At 44.9% G+C, this 12,722-nt stretch overlaps 1 protein-coding gene across 5 annotated transcripts in view; it reads left to right on the top strand.

Moving 5' to 3' along the window:
- tatdn2 (TatD DNase domain containing 2) overlaps window positions 1-12,722 on the top strand; it is a 53,796-nt gene that overhangs the window by 15,052 nt on the left and 26,022 nt on the right. For 4 of the 5 annotated variants that reach the window (XR_011934125.1, XR_011934127.1, XR_011934126.1 and 1 more), the window contains exons 1-3: window positions 1,236-1,393; window positions 2,002-2,429; window positions 11,399-11,938. Coding sequence is in view for 2 of the 5 variants with exons in the window: in XM_072472113.1 (XP_072328214.1) it covers window positions 2,013-2,429; window positions 11,399-11,938 (957 nt within the window). In the remaining 3 variants the exon portion in view is untranslated. Of the gene's footprint in view, window positions 1-1,235; window positions 1,394-2,001; window positions 2,430-11,398; window positions 11,939-12,722 lie in introns of those variants that run through there. The other variant, XM_072472114.1, reaches the window with a different exon arrangement.

Here is a 12,722-nt window from a genome sequence, read left to right as displayed (position 1 = left end):
GTTTGGGGGAAGCGGGGTTGCATGTTCTGGGGGAGAGAGTGGTGGGCCACTGGATTTGGGCGTGAGGGAGAGAAGTGACAGTGGGGCTTTGATGGGATCGGTGGCTGGGGATGGAGAGCAGTGGGTGTGGAGGTTTGGGGGGGGTTGGGGAGAGAAATGGGTGTGGGGGTTTTGGGGGGTCGGGGAGAGAAGTGGGGATTTGGGGGGGGTGGGAGAGAAGTGGGTGTGGGGGGGTCGGGGAGAGAAGTGGGGGTTTGGGGGGAGTGAGAGAGAAGTGGGGGTTTGGGAGCGGTCGGGAGAGAATTGGGTGTGGTGATTTGGGGGGTGTTGGGGAGAGAAGTGGGTGTGGAGGTTTGGGGGGGTTCGGGGAGAGAGTGGGCGTGGGGGTTTGGTGGGGTCGGGGAGAGAAGTGGGTGTGGGGGTTTGGTGGGGTCAGGGAGAGAGAAGTGGATTTGAGGGAGATTGGGGAAAGGTGGAAGAGGGGGTTTGGTAGGGGTGTGGGGGTAGAGAAATGGGTAGGGGTGAATAGAAATGGGGTTAGGAGTGGGTGGGGGAGAGAAATGGGGGCAGGGGGAGAAGGGGGTAGGGCATGGAATGGGGGAGAAGGGGACACTGGACGGCATTGGGACATGGGAGTGAAGAGGAGAGTATTCGGTGTAGAGCAAGGGGAGGGTGCTGGGAGCGGGGGAGCTGGAATGGCGGGGGTGGCAGGTGGGAGGGGCAGTGGAGCCAGGGGGCAGGGGGAGGGAGGGCATGGGAGAAGGGAGGGCATGAGAAGGGGGGGGAGAGAGAGGCAAGTTGGGGTGTCGAGGGGTCAATGAGTGAACATGGCCAGCGTAGGTGGGGAGTGGGGTTAGGGGACATCGGACGGCGTTCGGACATGGGAGTGAAGAGGGAGCAAGGGACACACACGCAGGACGGAAGAGGGATTGAGTGGGCATTTGCGGTAGAGTGGGGGAAGTGAATTGGGGGTGCAGTAGGGGAGATGAAGTGAGTTGAGGGGAGTGGGGGGCATGGGAGGGAAAAGTGTGGATTTCGGAGGGGGTGTTGGGCTTGGTGGCAGGGAGGACAGGGTTTTGTGGGCCGGGGGGGGGGAGTTTAATGGAGTGGTGATGGGGGTGGAGAGTGGATTATGGGTGTGGGAAGAGATTGTAGGAGGGGAGTTGGGAAGCATTATGCAGGACGTGTCTGGGGCAGAGTCAATACTGAGAAAAAAGTTTTCCTTTGGCTGGGCATCCAGAACCCAGGATCGCAGTCATAGAATAATGGGCCAGCCATTTCAGATAGGTCGGGGTCTTTTACAGCACTGCAAGAAACTATTTGGAACATCATGCCTACACCAGCACCCTGGGGAACAATCCAGGCAGTCCCTTTCCTCAACCCCTATAGCAAGGTTTATTTCCTTCAAGTGCCCATCCAATTTTCTTTTGAAATTGTTTGTTTCTGCTTCCATCATCCTCATGCTTGATGAGTCTGTGGGAAGACTCTTTCAAATTTTGCACAAATGTATGCCTTTGTTTTACCTGAATCTGATGGATAGGTTTAAGTCAAGTGATCGGCCCAGCCTTATGCCTTGCCAAAAATTGTCCCTCAGTGTCCAAAGGGATAGGTGGGTTTATGGGGGGGGGGGGGGGGGGGTGCTGCTGCGGGCTGCTCTTTTTGGAGGGCCGGTGCAGACTCTATGGGCTGAATGGCCTCCTGCACTGTAGTGCCTCTATGACAGTTAAGGTTCAACCAAATTGCTGTGGGTGTAAAGCCACCAGCCTGGGTAAGGGTGGCAGGTTTCCATACTTAAAGAGCATTAAGTGAACCACATGGGTTATTAAGACAATCTGATCAATTCATTGTTACTGATGACTAACTTTGTAAATTTAGTTTTATTTATTTAATTACATTTAATTTCCCACATGTTTCTGTGGAATTTGAACGCATACCCAGGTTCAGTCCTCTGAATTCCAAGAGTAGTAAGAAGAGGGTGTGTTTTTCTTCTGTTTACTGTAGCTGAACCAGCAATGGAGCCAAGCTGTCGGAAGCAAAAGATGAAGTTTGGTTGGGATGATGACTCTACTGCCTCTCCAAGAAAAAGCAGGAAATGCACAACTGAACCGCCACAGTGTTCACAACAAAGCAATAATAGGTCGTTGTCTAACAGCGATTCTGTGACTGAACAAGAGGACAGCATGCAGGAAATCAGTCTGAAGACCAGCAAAGAAACGGGACCAGCCTTTAGATGTATTGAACAAATGAATTCCACACCAGAAATTGTTTCTTCTCGTGATGCTGTCTTTGCTCATTCACAAGACCTCGGTTTCAATTATACAAATCAATGGAAAAAGAGTTTTTCATTTCGGAAGACTCTGTTCAGTGACAAAAATCACTATCGGAAGAGATTTACATCAAGATCTTCACAGCTAGAACATGCTTATGAGGTATCCTATTCCAATATGTTCTCTACCTTCTGCTTTGAAAACTATTTTCTGTAAACACCAACGCTCCAACATTTAGATATGTGATTAAAGAGACGGCTATTTTACTGTGCTATCCTGCTAACGGTCACAATAGTATTGACTCAACATGTCATCGGAAGGAACAGTTTGTTTGTAAAGATAAATAGGTTTTGTACTTTATCATTTTATAAGATAGAAAAGATGAACAAATTCGCAAACTCGCTAGATGGGGTTGCTTATTGTTCATCAGAGCTATTTCATGATGTGAAATGGGTGATGCGGGAAATTGAGGAGCAAATATGTAAGGAGATTACAGATAGCTGCAAGAATAATAGGGTGGTAATAGTAGGGGACTTTAACTTTCCCAACATTGACTGGGACAGCCATAGCATTAGGGGCTTGGATGGAGGGAAATTTGTTGAGTGTATTCAGGAGGAATTTCTCATTCAGTATGTGGATGGACCGACTAGAGAGGGGGCAAAACTTGACCTCGTCTTGGGAAATAAGGACGGGCAAGTGACAGAAGTGCTAGTGAGGGATCACTTTGGGACAAGTGACCATAACTCCATTAGTTTTAAGATAGCTATGGAGAATGATAGGTCTGGCCCAAGAGTTAAAATTCTTAATTGGGGCAAGGCCAATTTTGATGGTATCAGACAGGAACTTTCAGAGGTCGATTGGGGGAGACTGTTGGCAGGCAAAGGGACGGCTGGTAAATGGGAGGCTTTTAAAAATGTGTTAACCAGGGTTCAGGGTAAGCACATTCCCTTTAGAGTGAAGGGCAAGGCTGGTAGAAGTAGGGAACCCTGGATGACTCGAGATATTGAGACTCTGGTCAAAAAAAAGGAGGCATATGACGTACATAAACAACTGGGATCAAGTGGATCCCTTGAAGAGTATAGAGATTGTCGAAATAGAGTTAAGAGGGAAATCAGGAGGGCAAAAAGGGGACATGAAATTGCTTTGGCAAATAATGCTAAGGAGAATCCAAAGAGCTTCTACAGATACATAAAGGGAAAAAGAGTAACTAGGGACAGAGTAGGGCCTCTTAAGGATCAACAAGGACATCTATGTGCAGAGCCACAAGAGTTGGGTGAGATCCTGAATGAATATTTCTCATCGGTATTCACGGTGGAGAAAGGCATGGATGTTAGGAAACTAAGGGAAATAAATAGTGATGTCTTGAGAAGTGTGCATATTACAGAGGAGGAGGTGCTGGAAGTCTTAAAGCGCATCAAGGTAGATAAATCCCCGGGACCTGATGAAATGTATCCCAGGATGTTGAGGGAGGCTAGGGAGGAAATTGCGGGTCCCCTAACAGATATTTGAATCATCGGCAGCCACAGGTGAGGTGCCTGAAGATTGGAGAGTGTCGAATGTTGTGCCCTTGTTTAAGAAGGGCAGCAGGGAAAAGCCTGGGAACTACAGACCGGTGAGCCTAACGTCTGTAGTAGGTAAGTTGCTAGAAGGTATTCTGAGAGACAGGATCTACAAGCATTTAGAGAGGCAAGGACTGATTCGGGGCAGTCAGCATGGCTTTGTGCGTGAAAAATCATGTCTCACAAATTTGATTGATTTTTTTGAGGGGGTGACCAAGAAGGTAGATGAGGGCAGTGTAGTAGATGTTGTCTACATGGACTTTAGCAAAGCCTTTGACAAGGTACCGCATGGTAGGTTGTTGCAGAAGGTTAAAGCTCACGGGATCCAGGGTGAGGTTGCCAATTGGATTCAAAATTGGCTGGACGACAGAAGACAGAGGGTGGTTGTAGAGGGTTGTTTTTCAAACTGGAGGCCAGTGACCAGTGGTGTGCCTCCGGGATCGGTGCTGGGTCCACTGTTATTTGTGATTTATATTAATGATTTGGATGAGAATTTAGGAGGCATGGTTAGTAAGTTTGCAAATGACACCAAGATTGGTGGCACAGTGAATAGTGAAGAAGGTTATCTAGGATTGCAACGGGATCTTGATCAATTAGGCCAGTGGGCCGACGAATGGCAGATGGAGTTTAATTTAGATAAATGTGAGGTGATGCATTTTGGCAGATCGAATCAAGCCAGGACCCACTCAGTTAATGGTATGGCGTTGGGGAGAGTTATAGAACAAAGAGATCTAGGAGTACAGGTTCATAGCTCCTTGAAGGTGGAGTCGCAGGTGGACAGGGTGGTGAAGAAGGCATTCGGCATGCTTGGTTTCATTGGTCAGAACATTGAATACAGGAGTTGGGACGTCTTGTTGAAGTGGTACAAGACATTGGTACGGCCACACTGGGAATACTGTGTGCAGTTCTGGTCACCCTATTATAGAAAGGATATTATTAAACTAGAAAGAGTGCAGAAAAGATTTACTAGGATGTTACCGGGACTTGATGGTTCGAGTTATAAGGAGAGGCTGGATAGACTGGGACTTTTTTCCCTGGAGCGTAGGAGGCTTAGGGGTGATCTTATAGAGGTCTATAAAATAATGAGGGGCATAGATAAGGTAGATAGTCAACATCTTTTCCCAAAGGTAGGGGAGTCTAAAACTAGAGGGCATAGGTTTAAGGTGAGAGGGGAGAGATTCAGAAGGGCCCAGAGGGGCAATTTCTTCACTCAGAGGGTAGTGAGTGTCTGGAATGTGCTGCCAGAGGTAGTAGTAGAGGCGGGTACAATTGTGTCTTTTAAAAAGCATTTAGATAGTTACATGGGTAAGATGGGTATAGAGGGTTATGGGCCAAGTGCGGGCAACTGGGACTAGCTTAATGGTAAAAACTGGGCGGCATGGACTGGTTGGGCCGAAGGGCCTGTTTCCATGCTGTAAATTTCTATGATTCTATGTGACCGAGCAACCAAGCCAATTAAGCTGCAGCATCAGGGTCATATTCCTGCGAGCCGCATAACTCGGAAGTAGAGAGGGTTTTAAACTAAAAGTGGGGGCACAGAATCAAATTTAAGAAGAAGTCGTAAATCAAAAATAGGCGAGATAAGGCACGGCTGAAGCATTTGTGTCAATTTTCAGCGAGAAGTGCCGAAAGAGTGGATGACTATCTCGGTGGCCTCTCCCAGAGGTTCCCAGTATCACAAATGCCAGCCTTCAGCAGCCTTATCCATGCTACATGGCACTGACAAACGGCTGAACGCACTAGGCTGTAGGTCCTGTTATTGAGCTTTGACAAAGGGTCATCTGGACACAATGTTAGCTCTCTTCTCTCCTTACAGATCTTTGCAGACCTGCTGAGATTTTCCAGCATATTCTCTTTTGGTAATAGGTCCTGTAAGCTGTAGTTGTGAATACTTGTGCTCCAGAACTAGCTGCTTCTCTAGTGAAGCTGTTTCAGTATAGCCACAACAACTGGCATTTGCCCAACAATGCAGAAAATTGCCCGTTCAGATCCAGACCTCATTACGATCTTGGCCCAAACATGGCCAAAGGAACAAAATTGTAGAGGTGAGGTGGGAGTGACTGCCCTTGATTTCAGAGCAGTATTCTACTAAGTGTGACATCAAGGAGCCCTTGTAGAATTGAAAATTGAAGTCAAGTGAGGGAGAGAGAGGTAATGTTCTTCTTTATTTTATTTTTGAAGAGATAATTGTCGTCGATCCCCTTTTTGTTTTGAGAGGTAATGTATTTCCCACCTCCCCCTCCCCCCCCCCCCCCCCCCCCCCCCCCCCGCCTTTGGAGAGGTCATGTACACCCCCATTTTGAGAGGTATGACGTTTCCCCCACCCCACCTTTTGGAGAGGTAATGTCCCATTCCTCCTTTTTGGAGAAGTAATGTCCCGTCCCCGTCCATCCTTTTTGGAGACGGAATATTATTATTCTATAATAATATTTTTATTATCAAAAAATAATGTCTATTTTCCCCCCCTTTTCTTTTTTCGGAGAGGCAATGTTTCTTCCCCCCCCCCCCGCCCATGTTCCTACCCCCTTTTTTGGAGAGGTAATGTCTGCCCCCCCCCCCCTTTTTGGGGAGGTAATGTTCTCCCCCCCCCCCCCCCCCCCCCACTTTTTGGAGAGGGTCCAAGGACACTCTTTAGGTCTGTTAAAAGTGAACGTGATTATGCACTTTTTACGCACAAAGTAATTGAACTATCCAGCTGTCAAAGGGCTTCCCAGCGATAATAGGTGAATTAGCATGGAGGTGCCAAGAGTAAAGAGTGAGTGGGTGTAGTGCCATGAATTGCACTAAATTGGCATGAGAAAATTGATGGGTGTGGGGACATGGGTTGGCAGGGAGTGTGTGGTGCAGGAGGGAGCTGAGGGCTGGAGGAATGTTTTTTTTTGTTTTATTTACTTAAACACAGCTGAGGCAAGAGGCAGGTCTTGAGCCCATTTGTTCCAAGGGCGACAGACCCGACTCCTGATTGTGCTTGTGTTAAATTGGCCTTGGATGATGTCACAAATCATACAACAGCAAATCGGAAGCCTATTTGTTTTACAGACTGGGTAACCATGAAGTGTGATGTATAAGGTTGGTGAGCTGCAAGCACAAATATCAGTGTGGGTATAGTGGGTATATCATGTTATGGCAATAACAGAAATGTGGCATAAAACTGGTGAAGACTGGCCACTAAGATTTCAAAATGCAAGGTGTTGAGAATAGCTAAGAGTAGGAAAACAGGGAGGTGGTTGATCGTACTGATTAACGAGGACATTGTAGTGTTGGAAAGGAAGGGTGTCTTTGAGGGGCTAAGAATTTGGTTAGAGTGGGGGCGGCACGTGGCTCAATAGATAGCACTGCTGCCTATGGCGCTGAGGACCTGGGTCACTGTCCATGTGGAGTTTGCACATTCTCCCTGTGTCTGCGTGGGTTTCACCCTCAACCCAAAGATGTGCAGGTTAGGTGGATTGGCCACGCTAAATTGCTCCTTATTTGGAAAAAAAAATTATTGGCTACTCTAAAATAAAAAAAGAATTTGGTTAGAGTTGATAACAAGAAATCTCATTACTTGATGCATTCTATAGGTCGTCAAATAGAAAATGAGAGAGGGGGGAGAAAATCTGTAGAGATGTGTTCAACCTATATAATGGTGTGGGATTTTAGTTATGTAAGGAATTCCTTGCCTAGTATATTCTCAGTCCAACTAGGAAGGAAAAACTGTAGGACCTGTTGATGGAGAATGAAGTGGACCAAATGTCTTTGGGAGTGCACTTGGGTAAGAGTGATCACTATCATAAGGTTTACATGATGTATTCCTCACCTGAGGAAGGAGCAGTGCTCCGAAAGCTAGTGATTTGAAACAAACCTGTTGGACTTTAACCTGGTGTTATAAGACTTCTTACTATAAGGTTTACATACAGTGCAGAAGGAGGCCATTCGGCCCATTGAGTCTGCACCGACCCACTTAAGCCCTCACTTCCACCCTATCCTCGTAACCCAATAATCCCTCCTAACCTCTCTTTTTTGGTCACTAAGGGCAATTTATCATGGCCAATCCACCTAACCTGCACTTCTTTGGACTGTGAAAGGAAAGCGGAGCACCCGGAGGAAACCCACGTAGACACGGGGAGAACGTGCAGACTCCGCACAGACAATGACCCAGCGGGAAATTGAACCTGGGACCCTGGCACTGTGAAGCCACAGTGCTATCCACTTGTGCTACCATGCTGCCCCGTTTAAATCCGTAATGGTGAAGAAGAAGAAACAACCTAAAGTAGGACTACTAAATAGGACTGCTAAATTGGAAGAGGGCTAACTTTAGTGGGATGACGGGGGATCTAGACATGTAAAATGGACCAAAAGACTGACAGGGTAAAGGTAATGGAACAATGGGAGCTCCTTTAGGAAGCTGGATACATTCCAACAAAGGAGAAAGGTAATGAAGCTAATGCCAGGCTTTTTGGATGACTGCTGACTCCCCAAAGCTCGTCCACCATCTTCCAGCACAAGTCAGGAGTGTGATGGAATACTCTCCACATGCCTGGATGAGTGTAGCTCCAACAACACTCAAGAAGCTTGACAGTACCCAAGAGAGAGCAGGCCACTTGATTGCTATCCCTTCCACAAATATTCATTCCCTCCACCACCAATGCACAGTGGCAGCAGTGTGTGTCATCGACAAGATGCACTACAGGAACACACCAAGGCTCCTTGGGATCACCCTCCAAACGCCTGACCACTACGATCCATAAGGACAAGGGCAGAAGACACAGGGGAACGCCACCACCTGGAAGTTTTTCCAAGCCACTCACCATCCTGACTTGGAAATATATTGCCGTTCCTTCACTGTCACAGAGTCAAAATCCTGGAACTCCCTCTCTAACAGCACTGTGGTTGTACCTAGACCACATGGACTACAGTGGTTCAAGAAAGCAACTTACCCCACCATCTTCTCGAGGGCAACACTATGTCCACACCCCACAAATTAATTTAAAAAGTGATTGAATTTTTAAAAAAGGACGTGTGATGCACATTAGGTAAAATTTTCAAGTGAGAATCAGGCCAGATACAATCTGTGGGGACGGCAAGTGAAGAAGAAAATAAGACTGGCAAAGCGAGACTGAAATTAGAAATGGTGGTTATTGTAATTTAGAGGTAATCCGATAAATTCTACCAGAATGTAAATAGGTCGATTGGGTATAAAAAGGGTAATGTGCTTAGAAATGCAGGGCAAGCCAGAATAATTGATTACTTTGTATCGCCATTTACTGAGGAATAAGATTCTGACTAAATATCTCTTGTGAATAGAGCTGGTGGATATAACCGGTGGGCTGAAAAGTGATGGAAGCGATCTTACTGGAAAAGTTTGCTTAGCAGAGTTGTTAAGTCACCTGGTCTGGATGTCTCATTTTCCAGATTGCAAAGTGAAGAGGGGTTGGAGAAATTGGAATCGTTTGTCATAAATTTCCAGATACTGGGGTGGGATCAGAGGGTTGGAACTGGCAAATGCGACATGCTTGTTCAAGAAAGGTTGTAAGGACATTACTAGTAATGGGCAGATCAGTTTAACATCAGCTGAGGGTGGTGTTTTAGAAAAAATAATCAGAGAAAGAATTAAAAGCCACCTGGGAGAGATTTGAGTTAACGACATGGATTTGTAAACGGCAGAGGGCGTTTGAATAATCTGATTGAATATTTTGATGAAATAACAGAGACAGCTGATGAGGGGGATATAACAGATGTTGTCGATCTTGATTTTAGAAACATTGACAAAAATTACCACATGAAAGGCTAGTTAACAAAATCGAGATACATGCAATAGAAAGGTCAGTTTCAGCTTGCATTTAAAAAAAAAAAATGACTTCAGGACAGATTACAATGAGTTGTAAATGATTTTTCAGACTGGAGGATGGCAGACTGTTATCAAATATGGCAAACTGAGGACGATACCAACTGATTACAGCAAGGCATAGTATGCAGAATGGGCAGACAAATAGCAGATGGAATTTAATACAGAGAGGTGGGAGGTGATGCATTTTGGCAGAAGGAATGGGGCAAGACAATATGGGCCAGATAGTACAGTTCTAAAGAATGTGTAGGGACAAAGGGACCTAGTGCATAGATCTTTGAAGGGTGGCAGGAATCATTGAAAGACTAATTAGCAAAGCATATGGGACCTTGGGCTTGATAAATTGAAGTATTGAGTAGAAAAGTAGGGAAGTTATGCTGAACGTTTATAAAGCTCTCGTTGGACCAAATCTAGTTCGTATCCAGTTCTGGCCACCACACTTTAGGAAGGTTAGGTTGGAGGATCTGGTGGGGGTATTCCTTGGAGCAAAGGAGACTGGTGGGAGATTCGTTAGAGATGTACAAGATTAACAGGTTAGATGAGTTGCAAAAGAAAAGCTGTCCAAGGAAGTCATTCTCACCTTACCTCTGGACTTCCGTTCTTTTGTCCACGTTTCAACCAAGGCAGTAAAGAATACTGGAGAGGGCTGTTCAAACTGTTACTTGATTAGTCTGTGGGACAGCTCTCCCAATGTTGCCACAAGTCTCCAGATATTAGTGATGAGGAATATGTAAGGCACTGGGTTTGTCTTTGTCACATCCAAATCCAGTGCCTATAGGTGAATGCTGGGTAGGCTATCTGGCTTTATTACTCTTCTATAGTTGATCATAGCAGTTTGATACAATTGAGTGGCTTAATAGGCCATTTCAAAGAACAATTAAGAGTTAGTCATATTGTCATGAGCCTGGGTCACATATAGGCAAGACCAGATAAGGAAGACATTCTTTTTGCCCTCGCGAACCAAATAGTTTCATGAGGTTGGATTTAACAGGCCACCTGCGGGAGGAAAGCAGGCGGAGATAGATCGAGTAAAATAGGGCACATGCTCACCTCTCCTTTCCATCCTTGCTGCGATTTAACAAACCCACTTAAGGACCTCATCTGGCAGCTGTTCAGATTTATTGAATGGTGGGAAAGGCCTCCTCCCAATGTGCAGCCTGGCAGATTTGGCTGGTAGCTCTATAAAATAGTACTGTCTCCAGGAGAGGATGGAAGTCTTGTCTCAATTTTTTGGTTAACTAGTCTTTGATTATCGGTGGGGGGTGGCAATTAACCAGCCCAGCAGAGGTGTGCTTAAGGGGCAATTTAGTGTAGCCAATCCACCTAACCTGCACATCTTTGGGTTGTGGGGGTGAGACCCACGCAGACGCGGGGAGAATGTGCAAACTCCGCAGACAGTGACCTGGGGCCGGGATTGAACCAAGGTCCTCAGCGCCATATGCAGCAGTGCTAGCCACCGTGCCACTCTACATGGGTGACTAGTTAATGGAAGATATTTTACAATGCCTTCAATTAAATTGAGCTGACCACTCTATAAAGTTGAGCAACAAAGGATGCACTAGTGTGGAAAATTACAGCGTATAAGAAATCTATAGAAGAAAGATGCTTAACTGTGTGAATGTTTACTAGCATTATCCCTAGCAGTTAAAACAAATTAAACCTGTCACTTAATCTTATTATTTTCCTATTTGGTGATCTTTGTAACATTCTAATTTGTTTTACTGTTGCTGTGCTATAAATTATAGAGTACAGAAACTGAAAAGAGAAATCTTCCTGCAGTTTCAAGCAGTACCTTGAAGCAGAGTTCTGAATCTGTAATCCAGACAGATTATAAAAATGTGACTCGACGAGAGTCTCGGAAGGTAACACCTGTGCAGGGTACGAATGTCCTCTACCTTAAAGCCATATCGGAAGCCATTGGCAGTGACTTCCATAAAAAACAGCTGCAAGACCCTGCCAGAAATAGCAACAACACCAAAGGGACACCGGATGGATTCGTACCAGCAAAATCTCTAACACAAGATTCTGGGCAAAGCCAAGAAGATATTTGCCTTGAAACAAGTCATGGGGATGGTTCGTCACAATACAGCCATCAAGAGCATGAACCTGATCCTGAAAATAATTCTATGGAACCAATGTGTAACAACAGATTGAAGACCTATAAAGTAAATATTGTCAAAAGACCAAACCCAGAGCTGGTATTTGTAGACGTATCTGTGGATAATGAGACCAGTATGAAATGGAACAAGAATTCCCTTCCAAAAAACGAGAATGATCACTGCAAGGTATTCACAATATGACTTACATTTTTAATTTTCCTCTTTTTATTTGTCAACGTGTACTAAAGTAACATGTTTTGTTACCCATTGCTGAGGTACATTTGTTTCCAAAACAATTTTCATTTTGTGTCTTGTTAGCAGTTCTGTACCTGATGATGATTAAAGTTGAAATAATGAGGGAAGACGTTCACACAAAAGCATTAGATTGAAATCAGGCAGAATTTAGAAAGATGAAGAGTAAGTTAGTTGCTGCGAAATGCAAAGAGATAGGAGAACACAGGGTCAACAATGAGATTTTATTACGAGCAAAATATAAAAATATACATTTTTTCCCTAAAAAATGACCAAGTTTCAAAATTCTGTGGCAAAAAGAGTAATATTGAAGAAAGTACTAGAAAACGAGGAAGGAGGTCAAGAATGTAATGTGGCATCCAAAAGGAGAGGTATGTGAGGAATTGGAGAATAAGATAAATTGGCAGGGGTGTTATATTTGATAAGTCCAAGAGAAAAATACTTTGGAACTGGAAATCGGAAATAATAACAAAGTGCTGGAAATGTTAAGCAGCTCTGATATCATCTATTGTAGAGAGAAAAAGTTACAAGCTATATTTCTAATATTTTCTACCAGTTATGATGAAAGATTATTGACCTGAAACCTTAACTCTGTTTTTCTCCCAACAGACCTCTGAGTATTTCCAGCATTTCATTTATACTTTGAGTACAAAAAGAATAAAAAGAGAAGGCGAATTGAAATGAAGTATTAGAGACGCTAGTGTGCTGGGATCTGATG

The sequence above is a fragment of the Scyliorhinus torazame genome, chromosome 13 (assembly GCF_047496885.1).
Source record: "Scyliorhinus torazame isolate Kashiwa2021f chromosome 13, sScyTor2.1, whole genome shotgun sequence".
In the NCBI taxonomy this organism is placed as follows: Eukaryota; Metazoa; Chordata; class Chondrichthyes; order Carcharhiniformes; family Scyliorhinidae; genus Scyliorhinus; species Scyliorhinus torazame.
Note: the sequence above shows the minus strand (reverse complement) of the source record. Positions and strands in the feature narration are given on the sequence as shown.